Below are 22,966 nucleotides of genomic sequence, written 5' to 3' on the forward strand. Positions count from 1 at the left end.
ATACTCGCAGCAGGACATCTAGGACGCGCTGACCTGGGTGAATGATGGTTATTTCAAGGAGGTCAGCAGGGAGACCTTTTATTGCCAAGGCTAGACAAGACAGATGTTTTTCAAGTATGCAGCCACAGGATATAAAGAAGAGGAAAAGACTTCTGGAAGATTGCACAGCTATAGAATGCAAGGCAGAATGCACAGGCTCCAAAAAGGGAAATAAAAATAAGAAATTTGAAAACAAAAATGTTTCCCAAGGGAAAACTCTTATTTTAGAAAGGGCAGGACAGAGCGGCCACCCAGCTTTTGGGAAAACTCAGAACTGAACCAAACCCAGGCAATCTGATCAAAGTTCCTGCTTTCAGTGAAGGCTTGTACCAACTGATCTCCAAACAACCCTTCCAACCTGAAGTTCTCCTGACTGCAAAAATATCCAATGGTCTGGATACATAAGACACTCAAAACCAAAAGAAAAAACTCCATTTGCAAAACACACAGTACATATGTAAATATATTTAAACAACAACAAAAAAAAAACTTATTGCTTTATTCAGACTTTGACATATTTGAGAATTTCTGTGGAAATAAATCAGTGACTGCTTTTCAGCAGAGATCTGCTTAAACCAGAAATTGAAATGATGCTGGAATTCAGACTGAATCACTTTTTATGAACTAAACATTTTTCTGGTCTAAGAAGAACAATCCCCATAAAATGCATTTCTAGGCTCTTGTTTTGGATTCCTTTTCTGTTGTTTGGTTTACACAAAACTTTGAAATCCACTCTGTGGATGGCTTTATGAAATGAAAACTTCCAAAGAGCCCTCTAACAAACTTTTAAAATTACATACTACCAATATTCTATCTTCTTTGACTTCAAAGTGCATACACATTCAAAAGTTTTATACATTTCCTAGACATCTTTTTAACAGACAGAAACCCTATCAGACATTTTAGTTTTCGAGGGGAAAAAGAAAGTCATTAAATTCACAGTTTTAACAAGTGTTCCAAGGAAAGCCTACTACATTTTTTCTTCTGGGAAATCAAACCACGAGGATCTGTTGACAAGTCTCTTTGGAAGTCTCAGTATCAATGGCTCTCTCTCTGGGCACTCTAGGAAGGAAGTCCTGGGGGAAGGCAGTTGACTGGAAGGCGCTGCTGGTGCTTCCTGAACATAACTGGTTACAGTTTCTGTGTGAGAGGTGTTACTGCTGGTACTCACTGTGGTAACACTCTGATCAGCTGCTGTTTCCTGAACTTTGACATCAGCATCTCTAACGCCACCATCTAAGTTTTCCCTTGTGTCAGGGATATCACACTTTTTGTCTGCTTCTGCAGTTTCCTCACATCCTGTCCTCCTCAGAAAAGAAGATGGAGACTCATTTTCCCTCTCATTTATTTGAGTTGTGCCTGTCCATGTAATACTGCTGTCCCATTCGGTACTTTCCGGTTCCTTGCTACTACTATCACTATCAATTGTAATCACCACCGGAGAAGAATGTACTGAGCTACTCTGATGTTTCCGGTGTTTCTTCTTATGCTTTTTCTTTTTCTTTTTAAGATGCTTCGTTGTGTCCGTTGCTTTTCCTTCATAGACTATCTCCACGCTTGGACTCCTCATTTTCTTCTTCCTTTTCTTACGCTTTGTCTCGCTGCTTGCACGATTGTCTGACAGGCTATCTTCATTTTTGCAGCAATCACCAAATTTTGAGGAAGTTTTCTTGGACTCATTTTCTCTTTCTAGACTTGTGCTTTCCATGAATGTATTCTCCAGGTGGCGAGTTTTGTACTTCCTTTTTCCACCAGGCTTTTCACTTTTCATTCTCTCATTTCCTCCAGAAGGAGTCCTTGATCTGTTGCTTGACCGACTCCTTGACCTGCATCGTTCATAACAGTAATAGTGCCTCTCATGGAGTCCCCTCTGGCTATGCAGATCTGTCCTCTCAATAAATGATCGTATCCTGTATTCTGGACTAGCAGACTGCCGCGAGTAAAGAGTGTTAGACCGGGTCCTCCTTCTGCTGGAGGATTCATAGCTGTCTCCAAACACCTTTCGACTACAGAAAGCAGAACCCCACTGGTGTCTACTTTGGTAACTGTCTCTTACATAATAGCGATCACTGTCTCTACTTCTTGATCTCCTTTTACTGTGGCCTTTGCTGCGTGAACGTGATCTGCTCACTTCTCTGGATGGAGTGCTCTCACCACTTAGAGAGCCCCTCTGGCTTTTCAGAGAGGCTCTGCTGTCATGAGCCCTTGATTTTCTGCTGCTTCTTTTGCTCCTATGTTTGCTACTATCTCTGCTTCTCGATCGTCTCTTTTTAAGTTGGCTTTTGCTATGGTGCTCCCTTCTAGACCGATGGCCATGGCTGCCTCGACTGTCCCGTGAACAGGACTGTGGACTTCTAGACTTCCCCTTTTTAGACAATCTGTGATTCCAAGGGGAGCATACTGTATCACTCCCTGGAGAGGGGCTCCAACTCAAGTCCTGTGGAGGCAGATCTTTTCTTTTGTATTTGTTCTTCTCATCCCCTTTTGATTCCAACTTCTCAACTGCAGGAGATAAACAGCTTCTACAACTTCCTACATCCTCCCTGTATGTTGGGGAATGTGGTGAGAAGCTCCTGCTTGGTTCACTGTCACTCCAGCTGTGACACTGGACTGGTCGCTGTTTCTTGACCTCTTCCCTTTTCTCTTCTTTGATGGACTCCTCAGAGTCAGAGGACAGCTCGACCACTTCTGGGGTCCTCTCAGCCAGCGGCTTCACGTACCCAACAATGACACAATTGTCTGAGGAAGAGCCACTGTCGTTTGAGTCAGCATTGGCCTGTAACTCAGTCTGCAGCTTGGTTCTTCGGCTCCCTGAAGCAGAGTCCTCGTCAGAACTTTCTGATGACTCCAGAGGAGAAGCTATGGTTGCACGAACCTCTTCTGAAACGGAATAGGAAGGCCCCGGAGTTTCGTCATCCCACGGGGCCTGACCAAGGCCAGGAACAGACAAACTATTATCGGGCCCTTGCGGGTACGCCACATCGGGAGATATTGTAATAATTGATGAGTCTGAGTGGCTTCCTTCCTCATACGACGGGGCAGGACAGTCGTAATTGGCGTGCTGATCGTATGCTTCTAAGTTAAAAGGACAACGAGCAAAACTGATGAATTCGTGCAGGAAGTGCTCTGTCCGATTCAGCAGAAATGGCTTCAGGTCCTCAGCAAAGGCCTGGCTTTCCAGATCGTACCTGGTTACGTTGCTCATGATGATGTGCTGCACAATGTTGATCAGAGACCCGTGGGCACCAAACAGGACCGTAAGCTCTCGCTTCAGCCAAGGAACCAGGCGGTGAAGGCAAGCAGGGTTGCGGCGGAAGAACTCGGCCGAAATCTCTCGGTATCGGCCGCCGTCCTGGATGCTGCGGATGCGCACGCCGGTGCGGTACAGAGCCCTGCGGAAGGCGATCATGTCCTCCTCCTGGATCTGCCGCAGAGATCTGCCCTCCGCGCTGGCCTTCCTCCTTGAGGCCAGCCTCCTGAGCATCTGCTGAATCTCCCTGTGCCTGTGTCGCGCCGGCTCGCTCGACAGCCCTTCAAACAACATCCCGTTATCCGGAGGGGACGGCATCCTTCGGGAAGGGGAACCGCGCGCGCGGCGTTCCCTCGTCAAGGTGGTGCGGTAACGAAACCTCCGGCCGTCGGGGCTGGCAAAAGAGCTTGTTTCTAAAGGGCTGAGGATGTACTCCTTGAAGTCATCTTCAGCACGAATCGTGTGGAAAATGGAAAAGAAGGGTTGCTTGCAGAGCGGGCATTCTGCTTTGTTCTTGGACCACTCTTGCACGCAGCGGAAGCAGAACCTGTGCAAGCAGCGATCCAGATATGCCACGTTGTCAAATCTGTCCAGGCAGATGGGACACTTGGAGTCGGGAGACGCATCTGTCGGCAGCTTACTGGTGCTGGCTTTCGGAGAAAAACTGCTATTTTCTGCAAACTCCTTATCTGATGTCATGTTCTAGAAAAGACAGAGACAGAAGACCATTGCTGTCACAGAGAGGCAAAAATCTTACCCTGTAGAAACCCATAACAATTTCTTTCACAGTTGCAAAACCCAGCAGGAGCTCTGAGAGAATGCTGAACAAAGAGGCAGTATGACCTAACTACTTGGTTTGACTTCTCTTCACAGTGAGGTCTAGCTCTTCAGTGCTGCAAGTTTTACACAGCACCCAAATCATGCTGGCACTGATGAAGGTAACAGGCAGGCCTGTCTTCTTCCCCACTCTTAAATAACTCTGTTGATGTGGTCAGTAAACTTATTATTTACATTATATCCTCCAAAATATAGCTTATAAAATCTAGCATTTAAATATGAAAAGTATGAGAACAGTTAGCTCTGTACTTTGAAACAAACCAACCAAAAGAAGTAACTGGACTTTAACTATGTTATCACCTTCCAAGTTCTGCTGGACCTGTTCTGTTCCTGCACAGTCTGCCCCTCTTTGTTGGGCATTCATGCTGGACCACACACAGTTTGTTGGACAAGACAATCTCCAGGGATGTGTTCCTGCCAAAAAAGTATTTTTTTTTCAAGACTGAAGGACAAACAACCAGATGTCATGCTGAAGTACACACTGCCTTTTATCTAGTAGGTTGTTGTGCTGTTTGCTTGAGATAGTAAGTTTTGTTCACAGTGACTGGTCTGGAGCTAAGCTCTGAATTGGTGTTGAACAGTGTTGATAACACAGAGATATTTTTGTTATTGCTGAGCAGGGCTTACACAGAACCTTTTGTACTTCCACACTTGTGAGGAAGTTGGTGGGCATGGGAGGCTGGGAGGAGATGCAGCTGGGACAGGTGACCCAAACTGACTAAAGGGATTTCCAGACCATGTGACATCCTCAATATATAACATGGGGGAAAGAAGGAGAAAACGTGAGATGTTTGGAGTAAAGATGCTTGTCTGCTCAAATCACATCAGACATGATAGGGCTCTGCTCTCCTGGAGATGGCTGAACATCTGCATGTCCATCGGAAGCAGTGAATTAAGTCCTTGTTTTGCTTTAGTTTTGTGCATGGCTTTAGGCATCCTTATTTAACTGTCTTTATCTCAACTGACAGGTTTTTCAGCTCTCACCCTTTCAATTTCCTCCCTGATCTCAGGGAGTGTGCAAGTGGCTATGTGGTGCTTGGCTGCGGTGAAATCATGAGAGATGTCAAACATGGTCAACAAAAAAATCAATCGATTTAAAAGTTATTTTCAGTTTTGGCGTTACCCTAAGGCATTACAATCCGGTGGAAATAAGTTACCACCCTACTTCAAAATCCATTGTTTTGCAGCCTGTCTGGCATCAGGCCTTTGCGGGGGCAGGACACCGGGGGATGGGGCAGCAGCAGCGCTGGGGCGCCAGAGGCGCAGCCCGGGCTCAAGTAAGTGCCGGCACAGCCGAGCGGGTGAGCAGGCCCCGGCCCCGGCCCCCGCCCCGCTCCGCCCGCTGCGACGCCGCCCCCGCCCGCTCCCCGCCACCCCTGCCTCAGCAGCCGCCACCCAGCGCCCCGGAGGAGACGGCGCTCCGCCCGCCCCCAGGCCCGCACTCACCGCCGCCGGGCCCTCGCTTCCCGTGCGGGCCAGGGCCGCGGCCGCCTTCAGCCTGTGGCGCGTCCGGCAGCGCCCGGTGCCGGGAGGCTCCCGCCGCTCCTCCCCTGGCGGGCGGCGGCGGCGGGCACCCTCCGCCAGGCGCCGGGACGGGTCCGCCATCGGCGGCGGCGTTGCCACAGGAACAGCTGCCCGCGGGCGCGGAGCTGAGCCGGGATCTGCCGGGAGCGAGGCCGGGGCCGGCGCCGTCATATCCGCGCCCCGCGCAGTGACGCCATTCCGGGGCGGGGCCGGGGAGGGGCCGCGATGGAGGGGCCGGGATGGCGGCGGCGGGGGGGCGGGTTCCGGCCCGCTGCGCCGCCCCGTGAGTGTTCGCGGGGCCGCGGCAGGGCCTGGCGGTACGGAGCAGCCCCGGGGAGCAGCGCGGGCGGCGGCGGCCCCGGGCGGGTGAAAGCGAGGGGAGTCGCGGCGGTGGCGGCGCCAAGGCGGAGCGCGCTTTGTTCCGCAGGTGGCGGCTGGCGCGGCGGGGCGCGGCCGGCGTGTCCTTCTCTCGGGGCGCGGGTGGCCTCCCACGGCCGCGGGAGAGCCGCTTCCTGCCCCAAGGGCTGCCCGAGGCAATGGCAGAGCCCGCCGGCGGCGCCAGCGGGAGCTTGGCACTGTCTCCCAGAGCGCAGAGGACTCCATGGAAGACTGGAGTAGTCTTGTGGTTGGTTGGGCAAGTAAAACATAAATAGCACGTAGCAAAGAGGAGATAGGAAAAGCATTTCCTAATAAGCCGTTATTAGGAAAGAGAAAAATAACTGTCCTTACTGATTTTTACAAGTGCATATCTGGAGTAGATAAAAGTGTGCAAAGAACACGGACGAGACCAGTTGTGCAGGCTGCCGCAGGTGGGGCACAGCCAGCCCTGTCCCTTTTCTTACCCACAGTCAGTATGGACTAAAGTTTGCAAAAGCACACGTGAATTCACAGATGCCCAGAGTACCAGCACAGCCCTCTGTTCATGTGATAGCCCTGCCCCATATCCTGATCCATTTTACTCATTCCCACGCACCAGCTGGTCCTGCTTCTTGCTCAAGAGTAAATGCCTGCTCTGGCGCTTCCCAACAGGTACTCCACTCCTAAAGATCTCCCCGGGTAGCAGCACAGGCCTATCGTTCATGACTTGCCTGCTCCTCACCAGGTAGCCCACGACGAAGTTTGCTCAGGAATTACATCACTGCTCCCAGTAATTTTCCCTGGTGTTCAGGGCAGATACAACCTCTCTTATGTCCACAGCAGGCAGCACCAGGCATGTGGGCTGTGACCTGAAGCCCTGCTTTGTGTGTGGGTGCCAAGACTCACTGGTTTTACTTTCCTCAGTTCCCCCAGCAGGTGCATTTGGGGCACACATACCCATCCTGCCCCCACACTGGCACCTACCTGCTCCCATTGTTGGCACAATAGGAGGAATTTGTATCTCAAATAGTCGTACTCTGTCAACTTGATAAATGCTGTGTGCATGTGTCAGCTCCTAGGCAAGGTGGGACCCTCTTGGACAGTTCATCTCTGGGTCATGGAATTGTAAAGGTATACTCTAAAGGCATTCCAGGCTCTTCACAGGGGTTTATAATTTCTGAGCTGAAAAGAAGCAATTCTAGAGGTAAAATGGATCCGGTTTGAGGTGCTGGTTTTCTAAACAGCTTTGAAAAGCAGAACTCGTGGCCACTGCCCACGAGGATTGGCAGCACCTCATCCCACATACCTCTTGAAGCTGGGGAACAATCTTTTCTTGGTGAGCCTGGCCCTTCTCCTTCTGCCATCAGGACCTTTGGAGTCCCTTAGTCATCAGCAGGATTTTTCTCTGCTGATTTTTGGGAATAGGTGTGTGGAGAAGTCCCATGTCTCCCTGAGCATCAGTCCCAGCCCTGGCAGTGCCACACTGTTGAGAGTGGCATCTGCAGTCCCTGACAAGGGACAACCCCCAGCCCCATTTCTGGTGTACCCTGGAACCTCGGACAATGCTCCCTCAGGCACAGCAGCAACAGTTCCTGTGGGAAAGGAGCTCAGTGGAAGGTGCAAATTGTTCAATCCCTGAGTTTGCTCAGCATCTCCCATCTTAGCTACATCACCTGTAAATACATTAAAATTGTGATAGACCTATAGCAGTGCTCCTCCAGAGGTTTCTGTGCTGATGGGCTCACTGCCTCTCTGCTGACTTTCTCTGAGCCAAAGCTGACTGGCTGGATCATTCTTCACTGTCCACATCAAAAGAGCTCAGCTTCAGTGTGCCCTTGTCCTCACTGTGGTTGAAGCCTTCACCAGCTTGCAGTTATCCACCCCTTTCTCGTACTAGCTGGAATCTCCAGCAGCATGACACCAAGAGCAGGAGTTAGAAATAGTCTCTGACCACTGGCCTGCCCCAGGCTGGGTCTTCTTCAGTGCTATCTTCTCATCCTTTGTTTTAGGTTCCACCACAGGTGTGCACCTGCAGCGGCACATGGGCAGGTACCGGGCAGTTCAGGGTTGTAGCCTGCTCTGCTGCAAACCTTCCAAGGGTCACTTTGCAGCCAGCTCAATGGAAATCCTTTTTTTGGCTTTGCTCCTTCTGGGCAGCGAGTCTCTGTGATCGCGTAGAGATGCTTTAATTCAGAGCTGCCACGAGATGGCAAAATACTCCCCATCATCCCCTCCAAGCTGGCTTGCCTGCGCCGCAGGCTGGAGCCGTGCAGGACTATGGGGAAGCAGCAGCAGCAACAGCAGCTGAATTTCACTCCCTTCATCTTAGCCTGCTGCTTAATGTGCATTCTCTGAGATTCTTCTTTAAAAATCTCCGGAGGATCAAGACCTGTCCATTTACTGTCCATTTACCTGACCATTTACATCTCCCTGAAGTCCAAGGCAGAGACTGTGCTCACAAGAGAGATAAAACAATTGATAATGTCTCTGCTGAGGACAAGGACCTTGCACAGTGACAGCAAGCTAAGGCAGAAGGAGACCTTTCTCTTTTCATTAGCTGAGAAACCTGTGTGATGTTTCTGCTTATATTAAAAGAACTGATAGCCTCACTCGAGAGCTTTTACTTCTCTAGCCTGTCTATTCTCTGTAACCTCTCTCCTAAACTGCTGTCACAGCTCAATACTAGAGTAAATGTCAAGGGTGCAAAAGCATCTCCACTTCCACATCCTGATGCTGACCTGAAGTCATGTCAGCATGATGGCAGAAGCAAGAAGCCACTTTTACATCCCCCATAAGAGAGAAGTGGGATTGAAGGCCCCATAGAGATTTAGAAAATACCTCCTAGTCCAGTGGGAAGGTGCCGATTTTGGCTGGAGTAGGGCTAATTTTCTTCACGCTCTCAGACTGATTTGAATTTGTGCTGAAAACAGAGCTGATAACATAGGGATTTTTTTTTTTCCTGCTGAGCCAAGGTCTTTGCTGCTCCTCACCCACACCACCAGTGAGGAGGCTGAGGATGTACAAGGAATTGTGAGGGGACACAGCTGCAACAGCTGACCCCAAATGACCCAAGGGATATCCCTATCCCATATTCCCATGTATGATGCCATGCTTAGCATGTAAAAGTAGGGGAAGAAGAAGGAAGGGGAGGAAGTTCAGTCATGGCGTTTGTCTTCCCAAGTCATCCTTACACAGGATGGGGCCCTGCTCTCCTGGAGATGGCTGAACACCTGGCTGGCTGCCTATGGGAAGCAATGAATGAATTCCTTATTTCGCATAGCTTCTTTTTGTGACTTTTACTTTCCCTGTTAAACTGTGTTTATCTCAACCCATGAGGTTTTTTCACTTACTGTTCCAGTTCTCTTCCTCATCCCACTACAGAGGTGTGAGCAAGTAGTTACGGGGTGTTTAGTTGCTGGCTGGGGTTAAACCACAACGGTCCTTCTTTGGACCCAATGGGGAGCTCAGAAAACTCAGATTATGACAGACTAGATTGGAATGTGCTAGATGAAACTGTTAAATTATTAATCAGCAGGCTGCAGTGCTTGCCCACAGGGGTCACTTGCCTGATGCTGTATTGCAATCCAGTGCTTGTTGGTGGCTGTTTGCTGTAGTGCTCTGCTTCTTATCTCACTCAGCTGTGCCTGGGAACATTTTGATAACAGCCACGGTGTGCCTGGGCTGGCAGGTGGCCAGGGCATTGGAGCTGTCTGCTGCACGGGACAGGATGGAATTCCAGCATGAACTTGAGCCAAAGGGGCTGTGACCTGTGGATGAGTCCACAGTACAGGGGAAGAGTGTGAGAAACCCTTTTCCTGAAGAAGAAGGAGAGGCAGGATGTGCGCCAGGTGATGAGGCAGGGATTCGCCTGCAGCCCATGGTGAAGGCATGGTCAGACAGGCTGTCCTTCTGTATCCTCTGGAGGTCCATGGTGGACCCTGTAATTGCTATAGCAGGAACCCCTGTTTCTAGCCAGGCTAGAAGCAAGGTGAGGAGATCATTACACTCTTAAACCCTTCAGTCTGGCACAAAATGCCTTTAAATTGTTGTAACCCATTATTTGAGTTTTGCTTACAGGAATTACTGTAATAGGAGCCACATGAACCAATGGAGGACAAGTCTTACAATAAACAGTGCAAATGCAGCAGTGACTTCACCTGAGCTGGCTCTAGGCCACAGTACCACAGCACATCACCTCTCCTATCCTGTCCTGAGTGACCAGCAGAACAGACAGAGCCTCAGCTCATGGGCCCTGAAAGTAATTCAGCTGGCATTCTATGGACATATGTTAGTATTTGGTGGGCTTTTGTGGGGGGTGTCCATAGACTAAGGGAATTATATCTGTGTATTATATCAAAGGATGGAGAGGAAATAGGGGGTGTCAATGAGATTCTATAAAATCGTGTAGGACTACAGCATGACAAAAGTTGTATGAGTTTGGCTGGGGTAGTTTTCTTCACAGTGGCTGGTATAGGGCTGTGTTTTGGATTTGCACTTAAACCAGTGATGACAATATAAAGCATTTTCTGTTACTGCTGAGCAGGGTTTCCACAGAGCCAAGGCCTTTGTTGCTCCTTACCCACACCACCAGGAGGAGGCTGGGGACACAGAAGGAGTTGGGAGAAGACAGGACACTCTCAGTTCAGCTGGTCTTAGTGGACTCAAGGGGTATCCCACACCCTGTAGTATCATGCTCAATATATAAAGCTGGGTGAAGAAGAAGGAACCAAGGGGGAGGGCATTTGTCTTCTGAAATTACTGTTATGCATGATGGAACCCTGCTTTCTTGGATATGGCTGAACATCTGCCTGCCTCTGGGAAGTGGTGAAGGAATTCTTTGTTTTATTTTGCTTGTATATGTGTCTTTTGCTTTACCTATTAAGCTGTTATTTTATCAGCCCATAAGGTTCTTACTTCTACTGTTCTGATTTTCTCTCTGATCTTGCTGGAGAGGGAGTGAGCAAACAGCTGCATTGTACTTAGTTGCCTGCTGGGTTTAAACCACACCTATGAAGTTTTAAAGCCAGTTATTTCATTTTTTAATACACTGATCTCCCTCTCTCTGAAAAAGCTGTCTGTGAAACTGTTCACTGACAGTGTTATACATTCCACCTCTCCTTCTTGATAAAACTCTGTTCAGCTTCTGCTTGTATGCTTGCTCATAGAAGTCAAGAAGCACATAGAAACCCCCTCAGCCTGCTTCTGGGATTTAATCAGAAGGGTTTTGTTTCAGTGCTCAGTATCCACCATCTTCTCACCCAAGAAGATGCAGTTCAGAGCAGAAAGCTTGTGTTTCCTGTCACATTCAAAATGATGCAGCAAATAACTATGTTTAGGCAGCATTAACCATTCAGATGACATCACCAGAGATGGCTAAAGGAATATATGCATAATGCTGATGAAATCTCCCTCAGATCTTCTTTTTCTTTAATCCTCTTTAATAAAGCATAGCTTATATGTCCGAGTAAGTCTGGTTTATTAGCCTTGAAGTGGTTTGTTTGTTTAGGTTTCAGGGGGGTTGTCTGAAAAAAAATTGTGATCAGCATGCTTTTGATTAGCATACCTAAGAGGACTTTCATTTAATGAAATGATTAGTTGATTCACCCAGGTATGCAGCCACACTAACAGCTGCTTTAATGGAGACAAAAGATTCTCCTTCAAATATAACCTTGTCTCATTAACGTGAGGCAGTACCCATGGATACATGTTAATTATAAGGTTGATAAGAATATGTAAGGACAGCTAAACCTGGTGCCGGTAAAAGTTATGGTACAGATTTTCTTGAGTGTGCTCCCATGGCATGTACAAGACAAGCAGGGGGGATCAGGCCCAGCCAGCATGGGTTTAGGAAAGGCAAGTCTTACTTGATCAGCCTAATTTCCTTCTATGACAAGGTGACCCACCTAGAGCATGAGGGAAAGGCTGTCGATGTGTCTGCCTGACTTCAGCAAGGCCTTTAACACTGTCTCCCACAGCACACTCCTGGAAAAGCTGGCAGCCTGCAGCTTGGCATCTTCACTGGGCTAGAAACTGGCTGGATGGCCAGGCCCAGAGAATGGTGGCAAACAGTGCTGTATCCAGCTGGTGGCTGCTCACCAGGGGTGTTTCGCAGAAATCTGTGTTGGGACCGGTCTTGTTTAACATCTTTATTCATGATCTGGGTGAGGGGATCAAGTGCATCCTCAGTCACTTTGCAAATGACACCAAGTTGATGTGCTGGAGGGCAGGAATGCTCTGCAGAGGGATCTGGACAGGCTGGATTGATTGGCCGAGGCCAGTTGTGTGAGGTTACACAAGGCCAAGTGCCAGGTCCTACACCTGGGTCACAACAACCCCTGCAGAGCCGCAGGCTGGGGAGGGAGGGGCTGGAAATCAGCCCAGAGGTGAAGCACCTGGGAGTGTTGGTCAACAATGGCTGAACAGGAGCCAGCAGTGTGCCAAGAAGGCCAGTGGTGCCCTGGCCTGTACCAGCAATAGCGTGGCCAGCAGGACCAGGACAGTGACCATGCCCCTGTACTTGGTGAATCCACACCTCAATTCCTGTGTCCAGTTCTCGGCCTCTCACTAAAAGAAACCCACTGAGGTGCTGGTGTGTCCAGAGAAGGGCAACAGAGATGGTAGAGTGTGTATAGAGTGAGTTCTGTGGGAGTGACTGAGGGAGTGGGGATTTTTAGCCTGCAGAAAAGGAGGCTCAGGGGTGACCTTATTACTCCCTACAGCTACCTGAAAGTGGGGATCAGCCTGTTTTCTCAGGCTGCTACTGGCAGGAGGAGAGGACATAGCTTCAAGCTGTGCCAGGGGAGGTCCATGTTGGACATCAGGATGGATTTCTTCACTGACAGGCTTTGGAACAAGCTGCCCAGGGAAGTGGTGGAGTCACAATCCCTGGAAGTGTTCAAGAAATGATTGGATGTGTAATGGTCTAAATGCCAGGGTGTGGTTGACCAAAGGTTGTGTTTGATGATCTTGAAGGTCTTTTCCAGCCCTGATGATTCTATGATTACTGTTGTAGCTGAATTATTTAAAGAAGTCTATTGAAAATGAGTAAAAACAAGAAACAAAATCACTTGTCAGGCCACTCTGGGCTAAATACAGCTTTAAATCACTTTAATATATCATAATAATCAAAATCACTTGTCAGGCCACTCTGGGCTAAATACAGCTTTAAATCACTTTAATATATCATAATAATCAATTTCTCACAAGTTACACTACCCAGAAAGCTTGAATATAATTGCTTCATTCCTGCATTACATGCTGTTTGAAAATGGAGGAATTGTGCAATTTCTTCTATTAGAGCCCTAATAGAACCTTCTGCCTCTTTAAAAATAATAATACATATACTCACATATATAGTAAAAATGTTTTATATATTTGTTATCCTCTTTATTATTTATGCACTACCATCTGTAACGTAAAGGCTATATAGACACAGATTTTGGTAAACAAACACAAGTTCATGGTGAATGGAAGCAATACAAAGTTTTAAAATCCCAAGATGTCCAGACAAAATATGCATATAAAACCTAAACACAGCACTTCAAACTACTTCAGTCAAGTAGCTCACAGGTCACCACACACCAAGAAGCAAAACTACAACTTCTGTGGGGAAAGAGTAAAAAAGATGTATTTTTGGTATGAGACAGAGAAGGAAAAGGGAGAGAGAGACATAGGAAAGTGGGATTCAACACAGAGCCCAAAGGATATAGCAGGGGGTGATATGTCAGGAGACCCTGCTCAATGACATTGCAAATGCTTTGTCATTAGAAATACTGAACAGACCTGGAATTGGGTTTTCTGCCTTGTTGTGCCACCAGATATCTTGTAAGAGTTTGGACAGAGGGGTTTCATTTCCCTATCTGCAAACACAGACGGTGCCTTTTCTTGACGCATTGCCACTTCAGATCTCCTCCACTGTTTGCTGCCGTCTTCCATCCCTCATCTCGTGCTGTGGCCACTTCAGAAGATCCTGTGTTTCCCAACGGAAGTGAGTACAACAGGAGACTGGCGGGCGGAGGCTCGGCAGAGCTGCGTTAGCTCGCACACGGACGCACGGACGGACGGACGGACGGACGGACGGACGGAGGCAGCAGGGCGCACGGCCGAGGCTAGACGGCAGTGTTGGCTCACGCTCCCGGCACAGCCCGGCTGCTGCTCGGGTCCGTGCAGCCGGCAATCGCTGTGCAAATCCAGCCACGGGAATCGCCCTTCCACCTCCCTTTTTTGTCATCTGAAAAAACCAATGGTTCAGCATCTCTGAAACCTCAGCCTCGAAAACAACAACCACAAAAGAGGCGCTCAGGGCGTAGGGTAGAGCAACAGCCAAAAAGGCTCAAGTGAAATTCCCAAAGCAGAAAGAACACACCGTTTTCCTTAACAGTAAAAGGTGTTTTCTCCCTTTAATTCAAATTTCTGCATGTCAGTAGAGGTCCAATTTAACAGTGACACACCACTAAATGAGCTTGTTACTAAGAGGAAGTTGCAGTATTTGAAATGGCTCTTTGCATTCAAATGAAAGAGAGGTGGAGAGCTCTGCCACGAACACTGGAAGAGACAAATGGTTAAAAAGATAAAGACCTTCAAAGACCATATGTTGCCCCAAGCAGCCGTTAATTGATTTTACTGTGGTTCAGTGAGTCTGGCTTGCTTTTAATGGTTCATTTGGCAAGTTGTTGCTGCAGCGATTTCTAATAATAATAATGTCATAATAATCTTTTAACTGGGTACAGATGTGTGGCTATTCAGGATTGCTCTAAAAGCGATTTCTGGACTTGGTGAGACCAAAAAACATAGACAGTACGTTCCTTTAGTTCCTTCCTCTGTGGCACACATCACACTTAAGAACAGAAGGACAACAGTCACTCTAAGGAAAAGGAAAACGCATTTTCTTCCACTCATTTTGAAATAATTGCAGCAGTTAAGAGCCCATGGCCAGCAGATAAAGACAACATTTACTTTGTTCACACTAAGTGTGTTACTGATTACAGTCATCAGGACAATATATTTTTCCTCAACAAATTATTTTTTGACAGAGTGATTTTCATAGTTCTCCATTACAAAAGATATAGATGATATTTTGACTCTATCCTTACACTGATTCAAGTAGCAAAGTAATCAAAATTAATAAAATTATGAACTACAATTAAGACTATATATTGGTTTTTTATCGTGAACCAAAAGCTCGGTGCCAGCATTAGAGTACAAAAAGAAAAAAAATTCAAACCCAAGCAAGTGAAATAATTTGCTGGTTATGCAGCTTGATAATCACATCTTATCATTTTTCATCAGCTGCAGTCATCCTGCTGTCACTGCACATTGCTACAAAGGCTCTCAAATGCAGGAAAACACACTCTGAGTTCTCTGTTGTTATTTTTCAGATGTAACTGTGGACAGACAATACATTTTGTGGCAGGTAAAAGTGTCTATTGCAAGAAGGAGAAATCCCTAGCACAATCTGTTTCAATTTCTTCCCCTTTTCCTTCCTTTAGAAGACTAAATCCAAAATCCACACAAATTACTCACCTGACTTGGGGCAAATCATCCCATCAAAGTCAATAAAAGCAAACAATTTTTAAAAAAGCATGCTCCGTATAAACATCTGCAGTAGGCTTCAGATCCATGTCAGACATGAAGGTTCCCACGACTGACAGCTGTTCCCAGTCACTTCAAGGTGACTATTCACATACAAAAGCATGTGCTGAACTTCAGGACGTAAAGCCAATTAATTCAGTTTTAACTACACACAAGCACCAAACTAAAATCCTTGCAGGGTTGCCATTCATTAATTAGTATTTATGTATCACTATGTGGTACCTTCTAAATCATAAATTCACATACCTGAGAGGGACCAATTTGATTTTTATTTATGGCTCACCATGTGGTATATATGAGGTGAAACATCACTGTAAGGACTGCACACGTGTGGGGGCCCTGTCCCGGGGAGCCTTGGCCTGGCAGCCACTCAGGCCAGACAAAGCTTCCCCGCTCGGGCTGCGAGTGACCCCACTTGCTGGGGGCGATGCTGATGCCCGGGTGCCTGGCACAAACCGCCTGGGAAATCGGGCTGCGGGAGGAGCTTTAGCACATCAAAGCAATGAACTGCGACACCACCGATGCCATTTTGCTTTGAGTTCCTTCCTTGGAGGGATCAGGGGCTCGCCCGGAGGCTCAGCCCGGCCCTCCTCGCCCCTCGCTCGCTGTCCGCGCTGTCCCGCCGGGCTCCGCCGCTTCCCGGGCAGGACAGACAGACAGACAGACAGACAGACAGACAGACAGACAGACAGACAGACAGACAGACAGACAGACAGACAGACAGACATCCCGTGCGCCTCCCGGCCCGGCCCGGCCCGGCGCGGGCACGCGGTGCTGCCCCGCTCGGGAACGCGCCCGGAGCTGCGCGGGCCCGGCCCCGCTCGCAGCGCCCGCTCCGCCCGCCCGGCTGGGGCTGAGCGGCGGCAGCGGCCTGGCCCGGCCTGCTGCTCCTGCTCCCTCTCTCTTCTCCCCTCCCTGCTCCAGATTCTGTCCCGCTTCGGCAGCAGCACTTACCCTGCTTTATCAACAAACAGTTCTCAGAGATAATATTGCTGCACTTGTGCTTTATTTTCATCTGAGAGGTCTATCAATAGGAATCCTCCCCAACTCCCCTTTTACAGCAGGACAGGACACATGGGTTGAGATAAACACAGTTTTATAGGGAAAGTAAAAGAAGCAAAGCAAATCAAGGAATTCATTCTTGTTTCCCATAGGCAGCCAAATGTTCAGCCATCTCCAAGAGAGCAGGGCCCCATCCTGTGTAAGGATGACTTGGGAAGACAAATGCCATGACTGAACTTCCTCCCCTTTCTTCTTCTTCCCCCAGTTTTACATGCTAAGCATGGCACCATAAGCTGTAGGACTGGGATATTCTTTGGATCATTTGGGGTCATCTAGTTGCAGCTGTGTCCTCTCACAATTCCTTCTGCCTTTCTCCTTCCCTCAGCCTCTTCACTGGTGGTGTGGGTGAGGAGCAACAAAGGCCTTGGCTCTGTTTAAGCCCTGCTTAGCAATAACAAAAATATTCCTGTGTTATCAACCCTGTGTTCATCGCAAATCCAAAACCCAGCCCTATACTGGCACTGTGAAGAAAGTGGACACTACCTAATCCAAAACCAGTACACAGACCATCTCCTGGTCCTTGTTCTTATACACCTGCCTAAACGATGACCAAGTTTTGCACATAACCTGAAGCCTTTTTAGAGGGGTGCCTCATCTGATCTGAAGTGCTGTCTGACTCTGGTGTGTGTGCATGGATATGTCCTTGGTTCAAGGTGGGCTGCAAAGCTGTGCCTGCTGGCATTCTCCCCACACAGCACCCTGCCAGCACAGGCGGCACCCAGAGCCTTTCTGTGCCAAGGAGAATGGCCATAAGGAGCTGATGCTGCTTTACCCAGCGTGTGGCATCAGGCACAAAAGGTGGCTGGTGTCCAAAGGAGTATCCGAGGGATTAGTTTTAGATTATGGGATGCTCAGCCAGAGCTTGATTTGCTCTTTACCTTGTGCCAGATGGGGAATTCCTGTGGGGAGCAGACACTGGAACCAGTGTTTCTATCTGGGCCTAGGGTGTGGGCATATTAAATTGCCATTTTCAGGATGAGCTCCTGACTCTGTGCAATAGCCATAGAGACCAGTGGAGATGCAGCTACCCTTCTTCTCTTCCTCAGCTTTCCCACTCTCCTGTCTCAGTTTTCTTCATCACCCTGTCCCCTTCTCCTTCCTCCTTGGAGTCTGCATGACACTGATCCATATGGCTTTAACAGAATACCATTAACCTGCAGCACTACTGAATGCTGGTGCTTTCTTAAAAACCTGCTGCTTTCTATTTTTACAGTCTCTGAAGTACAGGCACCTCAGACCAAGCTGAGGGGCTGACCTGCTGCTATGTACTGATCTTGGCTGCTGTATCCCTGCACAGGTTTTGTTCTGCTGGTACTTCAGGGGTGACTTGGACTCCAGGTTGTGTCTCTTCAGACTGTGGGCCCATTTTGAATTTGTACAATATCACATCTGAAAGGGTAGAAGTAAATGTGCACTTTCAATTTTCAGTTATGGAAATGCAAATGAGGATGCCTTTGAAACTTGAAGAAGAGAATGGGGGTTTGCTCTGTTTCTAGATTTCAAATTCTCTTCTTGCCCCACCCTCATCTATTTTTTCTCCTGTTTTCACAAGTGCTGCAAGAAATGAGCTAACTTGCCTTTAGAACACAACAAATATGATGTGGCACAGCACGAGTGTGCTTGTACTCTCCTTCCACCATGCTGTAACTTCAACTTGTTCACATGGCTTTTTAAGGAAGAGTATGATAATAGTTTGTATCATATGAAAAATAAGGACTCTCCATTTTTGTCTCACTCAATCTAGGTTGCATTTTACTTATTTAGTGGCTGGATAAGCAAATATTTGCTGCATTTATTTCATGTGGTTGCTTTCTGCTCAATGATTATGTTATCTCTTTAATATGCCATGTAAATTTTGGTGGAGGGGTATAGATTTTTTCATTGCAGACTGATTGCAAACCTTCTCAGCATTTAGCAGCCTGTTTTGCTGGCAGCCAGTTGAATCATGTGTCCATGGTAAAGGAAAGCACATGTGATTATATTTGTAAACTGCCTTTTTGTGAATATCAAGGAAAGTTATTTTACCTCAGAATTTAAAAAAAAAAATCTTAAAACTGTGGGATCCAGATGGACATCTAACTTTCCAAACTCCAGGAATGCTAAAATTGAATAAACTAAATAAAAAAATCAGACCTTGAAACCTTCTCAAATCACCAAGTTTCATCTTAAAATACTTCTCAAATATCTAAAGCTCAAAGCATGCACCTTTGTGACTGAAAACCTTTGGTGGTTTTGCAGTAGTTTTTAACTTTTAAACTCTGAAACAGAGGAACATAAAGCATAGTACCAGATTTTGACATTTTATATATTCTCTAGTGAAAGTTGCTTATGTAACTTAAATGTGCAGTTCATTCCTTGCAGCATCAGCCTGACTCTGAGAGCTTGCCACGGTTACAAAGCATGCTGGCTTTCAAAACCAGGCTGTTCCATATTGGCTGTTTTGATGTCTAAAGTATATTTAATTACAAAAGGGGGAAAAAAAGAAAATTAATTAAATGGAAAAAAAAAGGTAAATTAAATAAATGGGCAAGCTTACCTGGGAATACTCTGTGCTTGCAGAGAGCTGCAGATTGAGTAGGACCTCATAATTTGTTGCAATTTATTTCTTTCATGACCTGACCATTTATAGGCAAGTACAAAAAGGGCTTATATTTTTTTTTTCTTTCTCCAGCTGCAACATAATGATGTGGCATACAATAAAAGCAGCATTTCCACTGCATACAAGGAGCAGAGGAGGGAGCCTCAGAAGCCTTTCTGTGTGCAGGGCTCAGCTGTTATGGAAGCAAGACAGAATGTGAATTACCTTTGTTATTCTTTCCCTTATGGTCTCTACTCAACCTGGCTCATCCTCTTTAAAAGAAGCTGCTGTTACAGTAGGATGTCACTTCAGTCCCTGTTCACAAGTGCTGGCTGTTTTTTCCAAAATGTAAGGACAGATAATTTGGGGTAACAGGCTAAGGTTTCTAGTAAAACCACTGTGCCCTTAGTATTTCTGTACAAATTTCCAGGTAAATTTTTCAGTGCAGGATTCTGCTATTGTCTTACACCAGTTCCCACAGTCCTGGTTTGTAATGCTTTTTCTGATTGCATTCCACCAGGGAAAGGATGGGTTGTCTTCATAGTGTTCACACCTGCCATGCATCTCTTTTTTCAAAGTTCCCTGTTTCTACGCTCAGTGTTGTGTGCTCTGAATACATTGCAATGAAGGACCAGAAGCTGCCCAGGATCACAAAGCACCACCTTTGTAAGTTCTGAAATGCCTACCAAAGGGTGTTACAGGGATTCTTGTAAGCACTGTCCTGCTAGCACCCTTCTTTGAGGAGGATGGAGACACTTCTGGTTTCATTGCTCTTCTTTTGAGGCAGGTTTAGTAATGGTGCAGAAGGCTGGAAGCTTAGACATTGTGACTTAAGAGGACAACATGCATTAAATCCTTGGAAGGTTAGAAGTTTTGAATATGTGTCCTGTTAGTGAGTGTGGAAGATTTTCAATGCTGTCCTTGCCTATCTGTGAAAGCATGTGATGTAATTTCTTCCCTTTATCAGGATTGTTGATTTTGCTTTTCCCTGCACACCTTGTTTTTGAACATGGCTTCTGCTCCCAATGCAGCTTGCATCTGCTTTATACAACCTCTGCTTTCAGTTCAAAACTGCCTGCAGTCTTGAGCAGAGCCAAAAGCAAAGCACATCCCGGCCACAGAGCGATATTGCCACATGGACCGCCTTTGAAATAACAACCTTGGTTTCTCACTTTGCCTAACAGTTTCTGTTTCAGGCCCTTTTGACCCAGTTTTCGCATAGCTTGAGAACTCATTGCTCGCTTTACTTTGTGTCTGCAATATGGCTCACTCTGTTCAGAGATTTCCACTTGACCTTTCCAGTTTAACTTGCTGCTTTGCCATCAGCCAACCAAAGGGCAAGCGTTGAATTTGTTTAAGGTGTCAGGTTGCTAATGTGGCCGCTGTTTGGCCAGTGGATGTGCAGCCCTGCAGGAGTGTGAGGAATGACTGGGAGGATTTACAGCTTGCTGGTAGAAGGCAGTGCATTTCAGAGCTTGAAGGCTTTGCATAGAAGAGCCTGTGCCAGGAATATTAAATATTATTCCATGTTCAGAAATAAAAGTCTGCAGATCATACTGAATTTCTTTCTATCTTCCCTTCCAATTGTTACCCAGAGAGTTCCTCAAGAGGAGCATGCTATTTTGCAAATATTCAGTCCCTTTGGTAAGTGACTGCATGTTGTACATTCTTGGTCTTTTGGATTATAATGCTGGTTTAGACAGTATATTTAGACTCCTTTCATGTCCAGAAGACTGAGTCTATATTTTTGTCTAGACAAAAATAATTAATTTTCTTTTAAAACAAATTTTATTTTATTTTTTTGCTTTAGAACATGATTATTTTATAAAGTAAAATTGCTCACTTGATTGTGAGAACTGGGTGGCTTAAAACAGTGGTTGTTGAAGCTAAACCATTGCTTTCTGAGTTTCTGACTCAATTCCCATTCACATATCAGTGAGCAATGCTGCCATCTGACAGCTGCCTGCAGGTCACATCAAGATGAGATGGTTGCTTAAGACCATCCTTGAGATGGCAGGGAACTAAAATAAAAACAAAAAGAGAAAGACCCTTGAATCTCCACTGCAAGTTGTGACCCTGTGGGCACCCTTTGGCTAAGAGCCAAGAGTGGAAACAGGAGGTGCACACAGAGCATCTGCTTGGAAAAAACTCCTTATCTCAGTGAGTAAACTCAGCCTGTCCTTCACAGGTCAGGATGTGACTCATGCTCCAAGGTGCTTTGCAGCAGGGATGACCTCACTCGCCAAATGGTAATCCTAAAATGTGGGAGGTACTAGGTGCTTTCTGTTAGCTGAGAGATTGCAGAAGATAGCAATTTTTCTCCGAAAGCCAGCACCAGTAAGCTGCCGACAGATGCGTCTCCCGACTCCAAGTGTCCCATCTGCCTGGACAGATTTGACAACGTGGCGTATCTGGATCGCTGCTTGCACAGGTTCTGCTTCCGCTGCGTGCAAGAGTGGTCCAAGAACAAAGCAGAATGCCCGCTCTGCAAGCAACCCTTCTTTTCCATTTTCCACACGATTCGTGCTGAAGATGACTTCAAGGAGTACATCCTCAGCCCTTTAGAAACAAGCTCTTTTGCCAGCCCCGACGGCCGGAGGTTTCGTTACCGCACCACCTTGACGAGGGAACGCCGCGCGCGTGGTTCCCCTTCCCGAAGGATGCCGTCCCCTCCGGATAACGGGATGTTGTTTGAAGGGCTGTCGAGCGAGCCGGCGCGACACAGGCACAGGGAGATTCAGCAGATGCTCAGGAGGCTGGCCTCAAGGAGGAAGGCCAGCGCGGAGGGCAGATCTCTGCGGCAGATCCAGGAGGAGGACATGATCGCCTTCCGCAGGGCTCTGTACCGCACCGGCGTGCGCATCCGCAGCATCCAGGACGGCGGCCGATACCGAGAGATTTCGGCCGAGTTCTTCCGCCGCAACCCTGCTTGCCTTCACCGCCTGGTTCCTTGGCTGAAGCGAGAGCTTACGGTCCTGTTTGGTGCCCACGGGTCTCTGATCAACATTGTGCAGCACATCATCATGAGCAACGTAACCAGGTACGATCTGGAAAGCCAGGCCTTTGCTGAGGACCTGAAGCCATTTCTGCTGAATCGGACAGAGCACTTCCTGCACGAATTCATCAGTTTTGCTCGTTGTCCTTTTAACTTAGAAGCATACGATCAGCACGCCAATTACGACTGTCCTGCCCCGTCGTATGAGGAAGGAAGCCACTCAGACTCATCAATTATTACAATATCTCCCGATGTGGCGTACCCGCAAGGGCCCGATAATAGTTTGTCTGTTCCTGGCCTTGGTCAGGCCCCGTGGGATGACGAAACTCCGGGGCCTTCCTATTCCGTTTCAGAAGAGGTTCGTGCAACCATAGCTTCTCCTCTGGAGTCATCAGAAAGTTCTGATGAGGACTCTGCTTCAGGGAGCCGAAGAACCAAGCTGCAGACTGAGTTACAGGCCAATGCTGACTCAAACGACAGTGGCTCTTCCTCAGACAATTGTGTCATTGTTGGGTACGTGAAGCCGCTGGCTGAGAGGACCCCAGAAGTGGTCGAGCTGTCCTCTGACTCTGAGGAGTCCATCAAGGAAGAGAAAAGGGAAGAGGTCAAGAAACAGCGACCAGTCCAGTGTCACAGCTGGAGTGACAGTGAACCAAGCAGGAGCTTCTCACCACATTCCCCAACATACAGGGAGGCTGTAGGAGGTTGCAGAAATTAGATACAGTGCCATTAA

The 22,966-nt window shown here is 47.4% G+C and overlaps 2 protein-coding genes across 3 annotated transcripts; one reads left to right on the top strand and one right to left on the bottom strand.

Annotated features, from left to right (window-relative positions):
- Positions 1 to 501: 501 nt before the first annotated feature.
- On the bottom strand, positions 502 to 5,731 carry TOPORS (TOP1 binding arginine/serine rich protein, E3 ubiquitin ligase). Of its 2 annotated transcripts, none has more exons than XM_063180155.1 (2): positions 5,573 to 5,731; positions 502 to 3,991 (listed from the first exon to the last, which is right to left on the bottom strand). In XM_063180155.1, exons 1-2 carry the CDS (start codon positions 5,729 to 5,731, stop codon positions 1,010 to 1,012), a joined length of 3,141 nt encoding a protein of 1,046 aa, XP_063036225.1. In that variant the 3' UTR covers positions 502 to 1,009. The 2 variants fall into 2 exon arrangements, with proteins under 2 accessions (XP_063036225.1, XP_063036226.1); XM_063180156.1 differs by lacking the exon at positions 5,573 to 5,731 and adding an exon at positions 4,427 to 5,301.
- A 4,204-nt stretch (positions 5,732 to 9,935) lies between these two features.
- LOC134432545 (E3 ubiquitin-protein ligase Topors-like) lies at positions 9,936 to 22,966 on the top strand. Its single transcript, XM_063181391.1, has 2 exons — positions 9,936 to 9,995; positions 21,536 to 22,966. The coding sequence occupies exons 1-2, from the start codon at positions 9,936 to 9,938 to the stop codon at positions 22,949 to 22,951; spliced, it is 1,476 nt and encodes a 491-aa protein (XP_063037461.1). The 3' UTR covers positions 22,952 to 22,966.

This window comes from Melospiza melodia, chromosome Z, assembly GCF_035770615.1.
Source record: "Melospiza melodia melodia isolate bMelMel2 chromosome Z, bMelMel2.pri, whole genome shotgun sequence".
Lineage (NCBI taxonomy): Eukaryota > Metazoa > Chordata > Aves > Passeriformes > Passerellidae > Melospiza > Melospiza melodia.

Bases quoted from the DNA above. Each gene is read 5' to 3' on its own strand.
- TOPORS (XM_063180155.1), bottom strand. From the start codon at position 5,731: ATGGCGGACCCGTCCCGGCGCCTGGCGGAGGGTGCCCGCCGCCGCCGC. The intron at 3,992-5,572 runs GTGAGTGCGGGC...TGTCTTTTCTAG, and splicing joins GAAGCGAGGGCCCGGCGGCG to AACATGACATCAGATAAGGA.
- LOC134432545 (XM_063181391.1), top strand. From the start codon at position 9,936: ATGGTGGACCCTGTAATTGCTATAGCAGGAACCCCTGTTTCTAGCCAG. The intron at 9,996-21,535 runs GTGAGGAGATCA...GTTAGCTGAGAG, and splicing joins CTAGCCAGGCTAGAAGCAAG to ATTGCAGAAGATAGCAATTT.